Below are 18964 nucleotides of genomic sequence, written 5' to 3'. Positions count from 1 at the left end.
AATTGAGATAATTACTTTGTGAAAACATTTGAAAATCTATACTTTTTGCGTGTGTGTTTATGGTAACACATGCTCTGGATTTTCAATTGCGCTGATTAGGATTTTATAAAACGGCAGTACAGAATCCACAAACTTTAAATGGTGGCAAAATACAATCGGTAGTTATACCAGTTTCCACTTACTGACATTATCCTATCTTACTGCAGACACATCCCCATAAATGGAGTTAGTGGAAACAATTACAGTGCTTAAGTTAATAGATGCAAAGCAGACAATCATCCTTTTAGATTTTATTATTAAAATGTTTTTAAAAATCACCTGAGATATACAGACTGCTCAAATCAACAGAACCTAAATGAATAAACTGCAGAAAACCCCAATCTTTACAAGAAGATCTGATCTGCAGTAGACCTCTGGAAGCAGGACACATGTAGTAAAACACCTTTGTTACTTTATTACAGCTGCCAGTTTTACCCATGTGGACACATTGCAGTAGAATCAGGAAAAACAAACAGGAAAACACAAAAGTACTCAAAACACATATATCAGCATAATATAAAACATTACACTATTGCTGTTTTACACTAAATATATTCAGCATATATAAACTGCATGTCTGGGTGAGGTATAAGAATAATCCATAGAATTTTAAGCCTAGGAAGGACAATACAGTATCACTGAGGTAAGAAAGGCTCTTTAATAAAATAAAAGTCAATCTGATTTTGTTTTTGTTAAACCAGGAACATGTCAGCTGTCTTTCTATTTATTAAAAATGTTTTTGTGTCTAAGGCCAACTGTGACACAAGAGTCACAAGGCATCTCATTAAAATGAGGAAAGCTGAAGGTTGTAGAGCTGGACTCCTAGTGATGGTGTTTTCTCCTTTTATCCACCTGAAATGGACAATAAAGTGACAAAATGATATTCACAGAAGAAACATCAATAAAGAAAATGCACATTTACTGTTTAAAATCTACAGATTTTACCTGTTCTGAACAGAACGCAAGTCTTCTTGCATTCATCTTCTGTTTCGTAACGGTTGCCATTTCCACCACAGCCTCCGTACCAGAACTGTGCACAAGCATTGGCCTGCTTGTCATAATACCAGCGTATGATATAGTCTCGGCAGGTGCCTTGGTCCAAGCTGAGGTCACAGCGGGGATCAAGACGAGGGGTCTCTGAAGAGGGAATGGCATGTGAGACACGTTTACTAAAAAAAATATTTATGTGTTAAAAGAATAGACTTAGCCCTTTCCCGACAGAGCTAACACTGATAGATTCAAGGTTTCTTAAAGTGCATAGTCAAAATTAGTTCTTGCAACAAGACATTGATCCCAAGCTCATCAGCAAAGTTACAACAGAAAGGCTAAAAAGAAAAGAACCAATGTCTTTTAATGGCCCAATAGAAATAAAGACCTTGACCCTCAACTGAAATTCTGTGACAGGACCTTAAAAGAGATGTGTACAAATGAATGCCTGCAAATTTAACATACTGAAGCAAAGCTGTAACAGTTGGGCAAAAATTCCAAAATGATGTGAGAGACTAATAAAGTTATACAGAGAACAGCTGCTTCAAGTTATTGCTATTAAACTTTTACAAGCTAGACTGCAATACTGCATAAAGTCCCATGAAATCTTCCCTTTTCACGACTCTACTATGGAGAATTTCCATGTACTACAACCCCACACAGCTTACAACCTTTTTTTTTTATTAACACAGTGTATTGATTTGCCTCAGCAGGTAAAGCAGAGATATCCTGTTAAGCTATGACAAAAACCCCAGTTCATTTATCCATTTTCATTTAGTTTTTATGTTTTTCTTTCTGTGACATATCCTGTACAGGAGTGTGGTACTCACCTCCAGGCTGAACTGGAATCACCACAGGCTGTAACTGATTTGAGTTTGAGGAGGAACTTGAAGTCAGTGTTGATGAAGATGTTCCAGATACAGATGATGATGAAGATGATACAACAGTCGTTTTGGACACAGAACTTTCTCTACCAGGTGATATAAATGTTGTTTTGTTGACTCTAGACAGATGCTTGTCACCCCGCACGTGAGCCCTTAAATCTAAATCTTCACCATCATCATCCTCTGTCACCTGTGTGAAACAGCAACACAGTGTTTCAGTATTGCAATAAATACATTTACTGTAAATAACAAAGTATTATGTAATTAAAACAGTGCAGATGAGACCTGAACAGGAAGAGGATCGGCACTGATGGGCAGTGTGAAAGTGTCTCCACGGCCACGGCTATTGGTGTGTCTTTGGCGTTGGATTTCTTCTTCATAACTGTTCCCATATCCATTGTTTCCAAAAATGTAACCATTGTTGCCATAGCTATTATAGGTATTAGTAGTCGCTCCATTATTTCCATTAACACTAAGCACATTGTTACCATTCCAGTGTCCATTGGTAATGTGATTGTAAATAAAGGCACCATTTTCATCTTCACAGAACTGGCTGACAAGTTTGGACTCCAGTGCTGTGGAAAAATGAAAACAAAAGTGGGATTATTAGGCATTTTAAAACTCCTCACAATATTTAAAGTATCTGGCTTTGACTTTCACCTGTTAGCGTGTTGAAGTCATCAATGAGGTACACGTGTTCACTGTCTGGGTCTGAGGCTATAAGATTGAGTTCCTGTAAGAACTCAGTCTGCGTTGGATCAGAGGAATTGACAATTCCCAGAGCATACATCTCAATGTTTGCAGCGTGAGCCTCCCGCACAGCTACATCAAGCTTGACAGGCTCTCGTTTGTCAGTGTGACCATCAGTGATGACGATGGCTACTTTTCTGACACCGGGGCGGGCGCTGAAGAAGGCCTCCTGAGTCGCCTTTCTAATTGCAGTGCCAGTGTAAGTGCCCTCTCCCATGTAAAGCATTTTTCTGATCGCCTGCTTGATGTCCTGCTTGCTGACATAGCGAGCCAAGTTGAATTCTAAATGAACATCCAGACTGTAGAGGACCAGGCCAATTCTGGTGGCGTTGCGTCCAACTGTGGTCCGATCCACTAACCTCGTCACGAAATCTTTGATGATCTCAAAGTTCTCAGGCCCAACACTCTCTGAGCTGTCAATGACGAAGACAAGTTCCATTGGCCTTTCCTTGCACTTGATGCCACATCCTGAAAAGGTATAAAGTACAGATAGTACATGACTGCTTTATTGCACATGTGCAGTTTATGGGCAAAGGCAGACCGTCAGCGGCTACTCATACTGGCACAATCTGCAATGACAATAAACCCTCTTAAACCTAGGAGTGTTGCTTCTGCAGCTGGTTGCTATGATAAAACAACACTACGATACTAAAAGGCTATCAGACAAAGTTAAGTTGTATTAATTATGTGCACAGAAATATGGCTCAGAATCAGTGCATGCTATTCACTGCACCACTGCCATTTGCTAACAATTTCACAGTGTCCCTTTAATAAAGAATCAGCCACCAAAGTTAAAAAAAAAATAAAAATGATGGCACCTGCAACGCATCCAGTGGCCACTTGAGGCTGGCTCCATAACTGAGTCAGTCCCCACAGACTCAAATTTCAAAAAAGCCAACTTTATAACAAAAATAGGCATGTTGACAGTCCGGTACAAACACAATTTTGGTCTTTATTAATTTTCCTCCTTTAGCTATTAAAATGATAAACAAGATAGAGTCAGGCAACTTTGTGACAAGTAGGTGTCGACTAGGCCACTAGCTAGGTGTCAAAATGTCAGTGGAACATTTTTATTCTAATTTATTCTGAAGATACCATGGCTAATTATAGTTTTTAATTTACTAAAACCCTGTTTAAGAAGTCATCACTCCAGGTTTTGCGAGTGAAATTCTAGCATTTTCTGTTTTATCTCACCACTGCATGTATACTGTATACAGATGATCTAATACATTTGTTAAGCACTGCAGTCTTTCCATGCACTTTGCTTATTAAACATAATAGTATTAATTAACACCTCAGTACTTTAGCCTGTCATCAAAATATTCACTTCTTGTTCAAAACATCCATAGATGTTTGACTGAGTTTAAACTTGAGGGGCACGTACTGAGCACATCCTCCATCAGTGCCAATGTCAGTGCTCCATGCTGCATTGTAAAGGCATTTAAAGACTGTGGTTTTGAATGCAGACATTCAAAAATACAGTCAAACAAATGACATAATCATATATTTTTAGGCTGCTGCTTTGGCAAACTAATAAAATACCAGCATGACAGTAATGAATTCAGAGCTCCTCTGCACACAGATTTAAAAGATTTAATTGCAGATTTTACTTTGCCGCATTGTCTGTTTATTAATTATTATTAAAATAGACTAGGCTCAATCTTACCACAGATTTCTTTGATCAGCTTAATAATTTCTTCTCTCTGAAAAACATGGAAAACATATGTCAGTGGAAAATCTTTTTACTTTTTTGAATGGCCCCAAAAAATGTTGAATTACTGAACTTACTGTGAGGCTTGGTTCTCCCTTTTCTCCAGGCCTTCCCTGTAATTTGAAAAAGGATGAAAAACAACATTCACATTTCAGTTTTGTGTTGTTAAAAACACACATATAAGTAATTTATTTTGTCATTGTGATTTTCGTCTATTTTACCATTTCACCAGGGACTCCAGGATCTCCCATGTCTCCTTTCGTACCCTTTATTCCTCTCTCACCCTGTAGTCCACGCTCACCCTATCATGACAGAAGAATAAATTATCAGTCAGAGACCAAGTAATCCGACATCAATAAAATATTTGAAAGATGCATGTAAATTCATCACTTTTTCTCCAGGAGGCCCATCTCCCCGAGGCCCTCTAGGCCCAGTCATGCCTTGCGATCCTGGCTCCCCCTGAAATTAAACTGTGTTATTCACTGAATCATACAGAAGAGATCCAAACTCAAGAAAGATCATAAATTATTCTTGTGTTTATCCTGCGGCCGGTTTGCCAGGCAGTTCACTTGTGAAACATGTCAGCACCAATAAAATGCCGCTTCACTCTTTCATATACAAAAATGAATGAATATACAAAACATATACAAAACTTACCTTTGGACCTTGAATACCTTCTCCTGGAGGACCAGTTGGGCCCGGAGGACCTGGCCTTCCAACATTGCCCTTAAGACACAAAATTTCAAGTATATTAATGAATCAATATTCTACACAAAGCAGCACATACATTAAATATGTATGTGAAAAATACAACTTTCAACATTCTAATTTGTCAACATTAGAATTAGCATGTAGAATTAAAAACAATTAGATCAAACTGTAATCGCCCTTACTGGTGGTCCCTGTAAGCCTTCTCCCGGCGGACCAGGCAAACCTGGCAATCCTCTAAACCCAATGTCTCCCTGAAAAAGACGTGATAGTATAAAACAGGCATCCTTATACATATCAAACCCTCCTCCCAAAAAACAGCGATGCAAAAACTATAATAACAGACTAACTAGATTATCCCAGAATCACGTAGCATGTAGGTACAAACCTTAGGTCCAGGAAATCCCACTCCTTCAGGGCCGGGCTCACCTGGTAGTCCTGGCTGGCCTGGAGGACCCTGGATAAAGTACAGAGATTATTCCAGTTTTAGCAACTTTGCACAACATTAAGTAATTACAGAGTTGCAGGAAATACTTTTAGGAATTTGTCATGTCTTGGCAGTTGATACCAACCATAGGGCCAGGGAAGCCTTGGCCTTTTGGGCCAGCAGGACCTGATGAACCTGGATAGCCGCGATCACCCTGGTACAACAAATTCAACAATGAGGCCCAAACCTTTGTGTTTTAATCAGTGTGTCTAATAAATTAGGACTGCATTTACCTTTGGACCAGGTAGTCCATGGCCTGTTTCTCCAATAGGACCAGGTGGGCCAGCGGGACCAATATCACCCTGAACACGAGACAGTTAAGTCTGACTACAGCAACAGTTTTTTGATGCATTATGTTGTATCAGACTACACTGGTGGCTGCTTACCAAGATCAGTGTAAAGAGAAAATGTATTTACCTTTGCACCTGCTATGGACCGTCCCGGCTGCCCCGGCATGCCCTGCTGGCCTGGTATCCCGCGTTCACCCTGGAAGGAAATTGTTGAGGAACTTAAGATCCTATTCACACTTGTCTTTATTTTAACAACAAGTGTGCTGCCAAGAACTGGTAGAAGACTCATTTTTTTGGCTTAGTTCAAAGTTTGGGTTAATGTGTAAACACTATCACAGACACTTACTACAGTAAGATATTATCGTCATGTTCTGTGAAATTCTTACTTTTGGTCCAGATGGTCCTGAGACCCCAGGAGGTCCATGTAAACCACGGATGCCCCTAATACCCTGGTCGCCCTGGGAGTGAATACCAAATATATTTTGTGAGTAGCATTAAGAAAACTGTGTGCCACACAAGACTACTGAATTATAAACATACCTTCTCGCCTTGAGTGCCAACTCCTTGTGGCCCCTCAGGACCTCTCAAACCAGGCAAACCAGGCTCACCCTAAAAGAACGAATGGGTTTATTCAATAAATAATAAGGCCTTTTTTCATAACCAGTGTTAAAATGATCAGTCAGACACTGCTTTACCTTCTGCCCTGGAGCTCCATCTTCTCCTGGCAGACCAGGCAGGCCACTCACTCCTGCCGCTCCAGGTTCTCCCTGTAACAGCAGAATGTTTTCACATTCAGCTTTTGCTGTATTCGGTACTGTTTTATGCTGATAGACCATGATTAGCCTGACACACTTTGTTCAGGAAATGTCTTATCTTACCTTTGGCCCAGGTTCACCAACACCTGTCTCTCCTGGAGCTCCATGCTCTCCTGGTAAACCTTGGTCTCCCTTTGAAGAGAAGTCACATCCTAGTCATATCCTACCACGTTTAATTAAACTTAAATCAGAAAACTTAAAATTTCAGATTTAATAATAATTCAAATTTTGAAATATTTTACCTTTTATTTTATCCATTTGTAGTAGTTTTAATTGTCTGCTGCCTCTGTTTGATAACTAGGGCAAGCAGTTAAATTATTTTGTCCTGATATGACAGGTCAGGGTAAAATTAGTTCTAGACTGACCCGGAATCAAGTTCGTATCTTGTCTGTGTGACTAATGTAAACAAGTAAACTTGTGTAATCTGAATATGCATCTTAAGGGTTTTTTAACAAACCTTGGGCCCAGGTAGACCTTCTCCTGGAAGACCTCTGACTCCTGGAGGGCCTCTTGGTCCTTCATTTCCCTGTACAATAATAATAATGATTCGAGGGTTATTTTAATGTGTGGTGCTACTGCATTCCAATTTATCAGCATATGTGTCAGAACAAATAAAGGCAATCAAATAGCATTTAGATAAAGATGTCGTCCTGACCTTTTCTCCCTGTATGCCCACTCCTATTGGTCCAGTTGGACCTGGCAATCCTGGTGGGCCCAGTTCTCCCTGGGAATAAACCATCATAATCATAAATACTTACTATTAACATTCATGTGTTCACCCAGTGTTAGCTATAGAATAGAGGGTGAATGGATCGCTTTCCTTTTTTGTGATCCCTGAGATTTTTTTGTGCACTTTGCATTAAATTCGTGTCCTTTTGGTTTCCCTTTCATTAATAAAGATTTAAAGTTGATTTTGATTTCAGGGAATCACTATTGTTGCACAAAAGTATGCAGGCCCAGTCTCAGCCTCCCGGTGGGTTTTAGTTTGTTCCTGAAATGCTAGAATTAGTATTATAGTATATAGGAAACTCATATCGTGAGAAAGACTGTAAAGATCAACAGCATTGCAAACAAAAACTCATTTTTATTTTATAGATTACACTTCATCTTATCCTGTACACACAGACAGAATATGGTTATGTCCAGTGAGTTCCCAGACTCATTTTATCTTCATATACTGTATTTTCACATTTGTTGTTGTTTATCAACCTTTTTCCAGGTTAATAAATGTTTTAACTCACAAGCAGCCAATGAAAGATTGTGTTATAGCAAGTGTTATAGCTACCTAATCTTATAGTATATAGTGCAGCCCTGCTGTATGTGCTACCGTTAACATTCCCACAGTAACCAGATGTTTAATCTAACGCACTCCTGTATTTTGCCTCACTCAGTCACAACATTTTTATAATTGTAGCCTAAAGGACTTCTGGAGTTTCCCCTCATGGGTTTCATTAGTCTTTGTTGTGAACAGTCTTTGTTGTTGCACTGAATTTTCTTAGTTAACTTCATTTACAACCCACCTTTTCTCCTTTGATGCCTACACCCTGCTGTCCCCGCGGTCCCCTGGGCCCTGGCAGCCCTCGATCCCCCTGTAGACCAAAATCAGGTCAACTCCATTAGTTACATAACAGCCACTCAAGATTGGGTCACAGCCAAATCACACTGTTTCAGTAAAGATAGCATGGCAGGAGAGCATGTTTGCTCCTGTTTCTGATTGATTCACAATGATCCCATGACCCAGGAATGACACTTTTGTTTTGTTTGTTTGTCTTTCTGACAATTTTTGAGTGTACAATAATTTTATCTATACTAGTGTTTGTTCATTTAAAAAAATCTGAATGGAGAGGAGAGGGTTTGTTTTTTCTCGATAGGATGGTGTAGTAAAAAGTATAATCACCAGAAAGTCTGAAAGCGATTAAAAACATGTAACTGCTTGAGGACATTTCAGTGTTAATTCCCTCAACAAATAAAACTGCTTTTAGATTTCTTTACACAGAAGCTTCAACAACTTTATAAAGAGAGTGTTACTAACATTATTTTAGGTTTTTACTCTTACTCGTTTATTATACTGTTTTTTCGCTGTGGTTAGGTTGTTTTCCTTGCTGCTACACAGTAAGACCTGCTGTCATTAGTATTAACATGTCTTGCTAAGCCCTTGGTTGAAACCCAGCTATCTCTATTTGAATGAGACGTCTGCTGTGTGTTTTATAATGCAGCATGTGGCAGCATGGGGAAAACATAGTTTTTAGGCTTAAGTGTGAGTGTGTATACACGCTTGAGTGAACGCCTGAATTGTGAGTCAGTGAGCTGGAACAGAGGGTGATTTTGACAGATGTGTATGAACTAGTTACCTGAGACTGAATCATACACTCTTTGTTTCTTTTAGTAATGCTCACTGAGGAACTTATTTAATCACAATTTATGTCTTTGTAACCTTCAGATCCAGCAGCTGATTCATGGAATATTTACTGTAATAGATTTTGAACTTGATAATGATGAAAGTAGTTAGTTTAAAGATCATTGTAATGAAGGCAGATTATCTGCAGCACTCAATTTGTCTAGTAGTGTGAGATCAGAGGTGTGTTTTCAGTGCCGTGATATAGAGGTGAAGCACTGTCAGATTAATTCAGATCAATATTTTTGCCACATTTCTTATGGTTTCAAAATAGTGTTTTCCTCCTCTATTTGCAAGATTATGCAAAACTACCAGTTTCACATTTATCAAAAATTGTGGCGAAGTGGAGCATGGCTGAAGAAAGAACCTATTAAAATTTGGCTTTGGTTCAGGTATTTTTTCCTCCAAAATCTGCGATTAATAAATTATATCTTATCTTAAATGCAATATAGGACATTTGCCTTGGTGGAGGATATACTAATAATGTTTAATATTTTTTTCAAGAATATCTTATGCCTTTTACTCGCCTGCCTGTTAAACACAACCCCAACTTTTTTATTCTCTAATGATAGATTTAAAGAAATACCTTTGGTCCAGGAAACCCTTCACCTTGGGGTCCTTTTTCCCCTTGAACACCTTGTGATCCTTGAGGTCCCTGTAAAGATAATCAGCGTACAATATAGCTAGCTGTAAGTCAAAACACAGACTTTCTTCAGAGAGCAGATCTCCCACTAACACCAACACTGGCTTCACAGCTATAAAACTGTAGCACAGACTCTGATGCTTCTGAACTTACAGGAAGGCCGGGTTCACCCACTCCTGGAGGACCAGGAGGACCTGGTCTGCCCTGGAATCCCATGTCACCCTGAAGAGAAATATTAACACAAATTGGGTCACCCAAACACAATCACGACGATCAATATTCAGAGGACAGTCCATAACATGACTTACTTTTGGTCCAGGAAGCCCAATACCAGTCTCCCCTTGAATTCCTGGAGGGCCGGGTGGGCCCCGTTCACCCTGTATTCACAAACATATTATTTAAACAACTGTACGTTGGACCTGGAAGCATTAGCATATAGAAGTACCGAACGACAATGTTTATATCACTCATCTTTTGTTACCACTTAATTTAAACCTTTAGTAGCTTGGTTTCATTGCATTAAAAAGACGGAAAAAGGACTGACATGTTTTATTTTTCCCTGTGTATAAGGTTAAGAAAGCCCAAAGGTCATTACTACATCAAAGGTGAATCTCAAAGTTGGGGTAAAGGTAGCTGTTATCTAAAGATAAGAAAAATAAGCTCAAAATCATGTAATTACTCAGACTGTTTAACAAAGTCTGTATCTACAGTTTTAACCTGAACTGATACGAGGAATAAATACAAAGACTTGTCTTACAGCTACTCGACTTGCTTGTGTGCTTGCACAAATTGCATAGAGACCACCAAGACTCCTTGTAATCTTTCCAAATGCCTACAGGTCCTCACATGGTGAGACACTGAGCATACACAGACTTTCCATGTGTGTGTTATTAAGTGCAAGCCTTGTTGGAAAAGCTGAAGATGGTGTAGGCACCCCATAATCTGCATTTAGAAACAGGATATGGGCCATTGGGAGAGCCTAGAGTGAGACTTTTTGATTATGTTTTTTCCCTGAGCTCCTGAATGGAAGTAATGATGGGGAAGGTATTGGCTTATTGCCAAGTCTTCACGCAGGGGTCTATTATAAGACAACCGGCTTCTGTGTTATAGAGTTATTACCGAGGTAGAAAAACTCTAACCTCTTGTTTATGCTCAACATAAAAGGAAATGCAAAGGTCACAGCAGATGTGCATGATAGGATAAGTAAAAGTTGTCCAAAAGGGGCAGACCTGCTTTCCCTGGGGGCCCTCAGGTCCACTGTCTCCATGTGGTCCTGGTAAACCCTGGATAAGAACAACATACAGTGACTGATTATTACCTGAAATGTCACAATATTGTGGGTGTGCATGTGTGCTTGAGTACGTGTATCGATATGGGGCTTCTAGTGAAACTGAACTCCATTTGTTTATTCAGACAAATATCATGTAACAATGAATAGCTGAAGTTGCTGCATTGTATCCATAACAAATCAGTTCAAAGGCTGACACAAATGCACACATAGAGCTTAGCAAAAAACAACTTTACTAAAAGCAAATTGATAAAGTACATTACAAAACAAATTCAAAGGTGATAATCCAAAAGAATGCAAGACATGAAATGGTTAGGCACCAGAAAAAGAAACTGACAGGATTTCAAATGGAGCTTATGTGTAAGTTTAATAAGGAAGATCTGTAATCACTCATCTGCCTGCTTCCCTGTCCCTATCTCTCCTGAACCTGGTCACTCACAGCTCTATCCAAATCTCCATCTTCATCTTCACCGGCACCAGTGTCTGGACTCCAGGAGATCCTGTCTTAATTCCTATCACTGCAGGCGTTCTGTTATGATGGGTTATCGTTAACTAATTGCCAAATAGCTCAACTAAATGCTATATCTCAATAAATCATCTTCAATTCTTCCCAATGATCTATCCTTTTTAAAATACACAGAGCATCATTTACAAAACAAGACACAAGTGAAACAAAGCTCAGGTGTGAAAAATCAACCACACCACAAACCAGTGATGCCAGATAATCACAGGGAAACAAAAGCAGCAAGTACAAACAAAAAAACACACAAAAAATGAAGGTTCATGATAAAAGTAGGAAAAAAACAAATAAACAGGTAACACTAAGGCATGAAGGCTACTGCTGAACAAGACGACAGAGACAGGAGAAAATAAGAGTTGCAACTAAAACCTGATGAAAAACAGTGATGACGACAGCACCCACTGATTCTGAGGTAAAACACTTTGCTGCTCTGTTTTATCTGCTTATTAAATTGCTTATTAAATTTATGTTAAGACGCATGAGTTCATACTAACCTGCAGGCCTCGGGGTCCTCTTTCTCCTATTGACCCCTCAGGACCCTGAAACACATAAAACACACATAGGAAACAGGCCATAAACCCAATTACCATATACACAATTAGTAAAATCCATTAAATTGAAAATGTTATTTGGCATGTTTATGACACGAGCAATGTCATACCCTGTCTCCTTTGATTCCTGGAGTGCCACATTCACCCCTCTCACCCTGCGCAGAAATTACAAGAACAGTTCAGGGCTCAATTCGTTCTCCCCCCAAAAAATCCCACCACTGTTACTAATCTAAATTTCATACCTTATCTCCTTTGTAACCTGGTTTTCCCTGCAAATAAAAATGATTGAGATGCCATGTGTGAACAAGCTTCAGAAACAATGAAGATGTTGATCACAAATAGTGTCATTTACCTCTGGACCCTCTCGCCCGGGTACTCCACTTAATCCTGCTTCACCCTTAGGTGGGATTAGAAACAGGTTTAGAAACAAAAATGGATATTTGAGAGGGAGTACATTATTAGTGTGTTAAAGCAATTCAGATAATAATTCTGAAATAATTTAGAAAGACCTCATAGTCACTATACTTAATGGAAGCCAGTAAATAAAAGTTAAGTTTAAGAAAGATAACACAGACATTTCACAGTTAAAATGTAAATCAATACTAGCATGTAAAGCAATGTTGGAAAGATGTAAATGTAGTTTTTAATCATTTTAATTACAAAATAGCTCTTAATTACAAGCAGTAAACATGGGTTGAAAGCTCTGCAAGCATTTATAGTCATGGAAAAAATGTCTACTATTATTCAAAATGCATGTTTATCATCATAGGCATCACTAAAGTTACCCCTACGAACCTAATTTTGTACCTGGTGTCACCAGTATTTTAGAGGTAAGGAAGAGCAACAGCATGATAGTGATACATGTATTTTTAAATACAAGGTAATATGAATATGAGGAAAATAAAATGGGACCTAATATTGAACCTTGTGGTACTCCACTCGATACAAGCGAAGAAGTGAATTAAAGGCACGAATTTTGTAAGTTCAGGGAAGCCTAACATCTTTTTGCAAAACTCTGGTATGACGGAAGTATTAAGTAACTCATGAAAATGTCTGCAAGCTAAGAGCTTAACATTCAGAGCAGTCCACATATCCATCAAAGGGCACACACCTTTTGCCCTTTAGGCCCCGGGGCTCCATCATCACCAGGGCGACCTTTCTTTCCCTGGAAAATGCAACAAAATCAAGATAGAGATTTGATAATTTGTTTTGTAAATTTTGCATTCTTGTTGCTGTGCACAAAATGACTTCAGCAGATAACACTATGACCTTTAACCTCAACCAAGTCTTTGCCGAGTAACCGTGTGGAAAAAGGTCAGGGACCTTTCTGACAGATCTGTATGATCGCTGAAGCTATGAAACATGAAACATCTTGTCCACATGGCCAGGAGTCATTGTTTTGAGCTGCACCTGGATATTGTGTGTCAGTTACTATTCACCAGAAATCCCTAGTTTGTGGTAATTTTACTAATAAGAGCAATTATGAGAGCCTCTTAGTCTGAGTGTAAGAATGTGAAGAATCTCTCTGTGGTGAAAGCACCTGGTCACACAGTAGTTGTCAGTCAATAATATGACTGTCTGTCGGCAACTTGACCACCTTATCTGAGCAGGAGAAGGGCTTAAACTGAAGTTGTTATGAGTAAAAATGTGTGAGTATGTGTGTAGAACAGCTGAGATCATCTTGTGTAAGTATTCTTCTGTTGCCATCCCATTAACTATGGCAAGATTGGTGAGATTTACTATGGCCAAATAACCAGTTTTACAGGGAATGGAGCTCTAAATGTGATGCTTCTGTCCTCCATGGGTCACATCCGATGCCACATTACTATAATAACTAGATGAGCAGGTAAATGCATTTTTCTTTAAATAGCAGATGAAAGTCTCTGGTCCTTTTTCATTAATCTTCTTTTAGATGGTAGGATTGAACCACCCATCCTCTTTGTTTGTGCAAATGCCTCTAAGCTGTATTTAAAAAGCAAGCAATTATCCCGTCTGAACAAAAACGACACAGCAATCATAACTAAAATATCAGGTTCATATAAAATGTTTCTGAAATCCTTCTCACTGTTGAGTGCGACACTTCAAAGAAAACTCATTGCTTATGGTGTATTTTCATACTTACTGCAGGCCCACTGGGTCCTCTCTCTCCTTTGTCACAAGCACATCTCTGAGCCACTGGGCACTTCAAAGAGAAGAGATACGATTATTAAACTGCGATAAAAGCCACTTTTTAACAGTCAATCAAATTAAATAATTTAGCTACTTAATGACATTTTATTAAATATCAAATATCTGCAGTTAGTGTGAGTTAATATTTGTAACTTGTACTTACATCTTCATCAGCTAAGCCAATCTGCAAAGAAAATAGAAATAGACTTTCAGTTGTACGAACATACTTCAGACACTTATTAGGTTTCTTCTGTTATTGCCAAGATGTGTTGTCATGATTCAGCATAACTTACATGTCTACATGCATTAGTTTTGATACAAATTTAGGAAATAATGAGATTTTGGTTACGTTAAGTTTTAAAGTCCTTTAAAATGATGAGTTACAATGAGTGAATGAGTGCGTGTAATAAATAAAGTGGTCAAATGCAATGGACATGAATATATGCACGTCATGTATTATTCCACAGGAAATCTAACCGCCTTAACCCAATTATTAATTTTAATTGTTAAGGCAGTTTAATATCAACATTAATACAATTAGAGATTACCAAACGGAAAAGACAATCCTGGGGGCTTTTCCTTTGTGTGTCTTTTTAAAGGTTCAAGAGAAAAGCATAAATCCAGAGCGGACATGAACATCTTTCATTTGTTTTTTCCACCGCACTGTCATCACTTCATCTCTATAAGATTACATGAAGCTTGCATATCAATGTACCAACTCCCATTCAAAGCAAATACATCACTTTTCTTTTTTGTTTTGCCTACTGAGAGATGAGCTTTAATACTTAATACTCACAATTTCAGTGGAGATTTTTTCGACTACGTTATCATCCTGTAAATTACGGAGAAAGACAGAAGCAGGGGAGCTGGCAAGGAGGCGGAGCTTAGCAACATTGGCCGGTTCATTGGCTGCTCGAGTGATGCCCAAAGTGAAGAACTTGATGCCCTGGTTTTTGGCTTCAGCAACAGCAGAGAAAATGTCAGGGTTCCTCGGGTGGGAAACACCATCTGTAAGCAGCACTGCTACTTTGACGCTGTGAGGGCTGGATTCTTCCAGGTAAATCTTGGTCATGTTGGTGATGGCGTATGTGGTGTAGGTGCCATGCCCAATGTAGACCATTGGGGTTATTTGGGTCTTGAAATTCTCTGCTCCTCTCCAGTCTCTGAAGGTCTGCTCTGTGATAACGTGGCTGCTGTACTGCAGCAGAGCCACTCTCAAACTCAAGCTGCGTCCAGTCTGCAGCCGGACACCTTGGAGTCTGTCCACCGTGTTCATGGCAAACTGCTTTTCATCCTCATGATTGTCTTTTGCACTCTCAGAGCTGTCCAACAGGAAGGCAAGTTCCAGGCTACAGTCTTCATCAAGGATGGCTGTGACCACACAGAACAAGTTCTCTGATTAACTGATTGACTGCATCTCAATCAACTTGATGAGAAAATGCTGCAAGTTTTGTAACAAATCCAAAAATTTACATGGAGAAGATGTAAAAATTTTGCAAAATCAGTTGGGATTATGAATTTGTGTTTCTTATTTTGTTGAAATATACTGCTTAAGTTTTGAGAATGATGAAATATTAATGCATCACTTTAAAAACAGTCTTCTTTATTCATTTATTTCTTACCTTGACCATTGTAGATATTTGCACCCAGAGGTTTGGCTCCGGAATTCTTGATAGTTTTCCTCGCTTGGTAAAAGTCTTGGGCCCATATGCTGGACAGTGCTGTGGCCAGCAGCAGTGGTGTAAGCAACATCCTTGCCCCTTAGAGAATACAGCAATGACAAATTAAAGGCAAGTCAAAATTACACTCTACAAAAGAGATTTCCACATCAAATCAGAGTGTAGCAGGTTGTTTTTTGGAGAAATCAAACTCTTAAATGTGATATTTTATAAAGGTAGTCCATCTTTAAAAGTATTAAGAGACTTTCTTCACATTGACTTACAAGCCAGCTTCCTGTGCAATTGCTGCAGTCAGTCCTATTTTCGGAGTCGTCCAAAATGCAGAATTAAAAAAGGCAGCAGGGTGGGCAGAGGACCAGCAGAGGACAACTAGCACAGTGGGTTCCACTTCATTGATTGTGAAGCAGCAGTAGTGTCAGTCCTGCTGGGAGAAGAGACTAAGAGACCCTCAGACATTCACTCCTCCTTTATAAGGAGGCACCGACAGACCAGATCCAATGGAGCAAGGCCAACACTCCTGTGCTTGCCTGAGGCAAAGAGATCGCTGAGATATGTTTGAAAGAGTGAAGCAATGTAGTGCATGTTTGGTGAACTTGGTATTTTAATGACTACAAATTGAACTGCAGAATAACACAGAATTATATTCATCATGTTAAGTAATGGACTGAAATCATTATAGTTACAGAGTTTAATTAGCTGCATTTAGATTCTTCTATAATCACTAATGTCATCAAACTCACTATAGTTAAATAGCGTTATGTTAGATGCTTAATTCTTTTGTATTTGCAGTGAGCTCGTAAAATTGGAATGGTTTTAGTGATGTTTTTGTAACGCTGGTGCTAAAATTAAATTCCATAAGGGTGTGGGGGTTTCAAAATTTAAAGGCTCTAAAGGCAAATTCCTCGTCACCTTCGGTCTCATCCAGATCACCCAGGGCTTTGGAATGACCATAACAGTGCTGCCTGTGGGAAAAAGGGTTAAAAGGTCCAAGATTTATGTTCGCTTTTAAATGCCAAGCAATGGAAACCAGTGAAGAGGTGCAAAAAGGTGGCAATCAAATAGAATTTTGATCCAGGTATTCTCCACAAAGTTCTTAGCTTGATCAGTTCATTAAAATTACATCTCTCTTTCCCTCTCTAATATATATCTATATCTATATCGATAGATAGATAGATAGATAGATAGATAGATAGATAGATAGATAGATAGATAGATAGATAGATAGATAGATAGATAGATAGATAGATAGATAGATAGATAGATAGATAGATAGATAGATAGATAGTACCTTTATACCTTTATTATGAGCTGTTAGTACATTGTACTCAGTATAATCATCTGTTGGCTGTTGTTTTTGTGTCTTTTATCAAAAGAAGCTTAAAACCTCCCAGTGAGTGACAGGCACTTCAATTTTCAGAAAATAAATAAAAGGAAACTGCAGGTGGTATTTCACCTTCCAGACCCTAAAATATGACCTTATGATATTGCAGAAGCAGAGATGACCTTTCATTGTGCTCCTGGTGTGGTTTAGATATGAGAATGGTCCTTGAGGATTTACAGAGCATTCTGCCTGCTGTGCTTAAAGTGAAGAGGCTCTGTATTACAGACCTGCAGGCTAGGAGTAATTAGAGGAGACTTTCTGACACAAAGGAATGCAACACTGAATGATGGTTTGGAAAAAAACACACACACTGCATCTTTGGATTATGACAAATGACAGCCTATCAGTATACTTCGTATATAGAGTGTACGAATGACTGTAAAGTTCAGGTGTGGTCAAAATGGATTACAAAGAATTCGGTCGATATGTCTGATCTGCAACTGCTTATCCAATGAATGTCACCAAAGGGCCTGGCGAGAAAGGAAGGGTGCACCCTGGATATGTTTGCCTGTCTGTTATAGGGCTCACTGTGAAGGACAACTATTCACTCTCATATCCACATGTACCACCAATGTAAAATCACCAGTTAACCTAAACTTGTTGACCAGATGTGCAAAGGAAGAGCACCCAAACTCCAAACGGAAAGGTCCGAAACAAAACATTTTTTTTTTACCAGAACCAAAATTTTTTTGCCATCCACGAGTCAAGATTTTCCCAGAGGTCTGAATTTTCTTGAGTAAATCTAAATTCCATCCATCCATCCATCCATCCATTCTCTGCTGCTTATTCTTTTTCAAGGTCACAGGGAGGATGGAGCCTATCCCAGCTGTCTTGTGGCGAGAGACAGGGTACACCCTGGAGAGGTCGCCAGTCTGTCGCAGGGCTAATAAATTTTAAATTTAATTTTAAATTTATTCAAACTTTTGAACTTACAGATGGTAAAAAAAACCCCTCCAACTTATTTTCAGTGGGAGAAACAAGTTCCACATTTCGCAGCACTGTCATATGTTCAGTCTCGGCTGTTGACTTTATAAAGCATCTCTGCATCACACAGTGTGTTTTTATAAGCTGTAAAATTAGTTATATGCAATACTACTACAGTATCTCTTGCAAAATACACTATCCCAACCTATGTATGCAAGCACAATCTGACCTGAAGATTTTTAGGGGCCATATTTGCCTTCATTTGATAGGCAAAGACAGACATTAAAGCCAAACATAAAAGCAGGGAGAGAAAGAATGACATGCAGGAAATCACCATGATCCCAAGCTTCTGCAGCTTTTCAGCATTCGGGTTATCCACTTAACCAAGTCAGCAACAGCAGTCCTGCAACAGATAAGATTTGAGCTGTTCATGAATTTTCACAAAATGCTGAATTTATCTAATTTATTAGCATGTCATTTTATTACACAAGTTAAATTTAATGGATAGTTTATACAAAGAACTTTTTCCTTAATGATGAATTGTTTGAATAAATAAACCTTTGATTTGATATATTTCAGTTGCACTTCATTCAAAATTATTGCTTCAATATTATTATAATTAATGCTTGAGAGGGTGAAGAATCATTTTTTGTGTGTGAATAAAACCATCTCCTAATATTAAGCTGACAAACTAACTTGCAGCCATAATCAGCACTCCTGAGCCTTTTTTTATTTAGTTAACC

General features: G+C 38.8%; 1 protein-coding gene across 1 annotated transcript; it reads right to left on the bottom strand.

Moving 5' to 3' along the window:
* Positions 1–277: 277 nt before the first annotated feature.
* On the bottom strand, positions 278–16328 carry col28a2a (collagen, type XXVIII, alpha 2a). Its single transcript, XM_031743111.2, has 36 exons — positions 16180–16328; positions 15860–15997; positions 15034–15608; positions 14401–14421; positions 14191–14250; positions 13180–13233; positions 12421–12465; positions 12311–12337; positions 12179–12223; positions 12012–12056; positions 10939–10992; positions 10018–10086; positions 9863–9931; positions 9653–9721; positions 8192–8260; positions 7327–7395; positions 7129–7197; positions 6735–6803; positions 6552–6623; positions 6397–6465; positions 6243–6314; positions 5984–6052; positions 5800–5868; positions 5652–5720; positions 5468–5536; positions 5265–5333; positions 5029–5097; positions 4762–4830; positions 4593–4673; positions 4449–4484; positions 4327–4363; positions 2571–3128; positions 2196–2485; positions 1857–2100; positions 985–1176; positions 278–891 (listed from the first exon to the last, which is right to left on the bottom strand). The coding sequence occupies exons 2-36, from the start codon at positions 15987–15989 to the stop codon at positions 884–886; spliced, it is 3681 nt and encodes a 1226-aa protein (XP_031598971.1). The 5' UTR covers positions 15990–15997; positions 16180–16328; the 3' UTR covers positions 278–883.
* Positions 16329–18964: the final 2636 nt, after the last annotated feature.

The sequence above is a fragment of the Oreochromis aureus genome, linkage group 16, assembly GCF_013358895.1.
Source record: "Oreochromis aureus strain Israel breed Guangdong linkage group 16, ZZ_aureus, whole genome shotgun sequence".
Lineage (NCBI taxonomy): Eukaryota > Metazoa > Chordata > Actinopteri > Cichliformes > Cichlidae > Oreochromis > Oreochromis aureus.
Note: the sequence above shows the minus strand (reverse complement) of the source record. Positions and strands in the feature narration are given on the sequence as shown.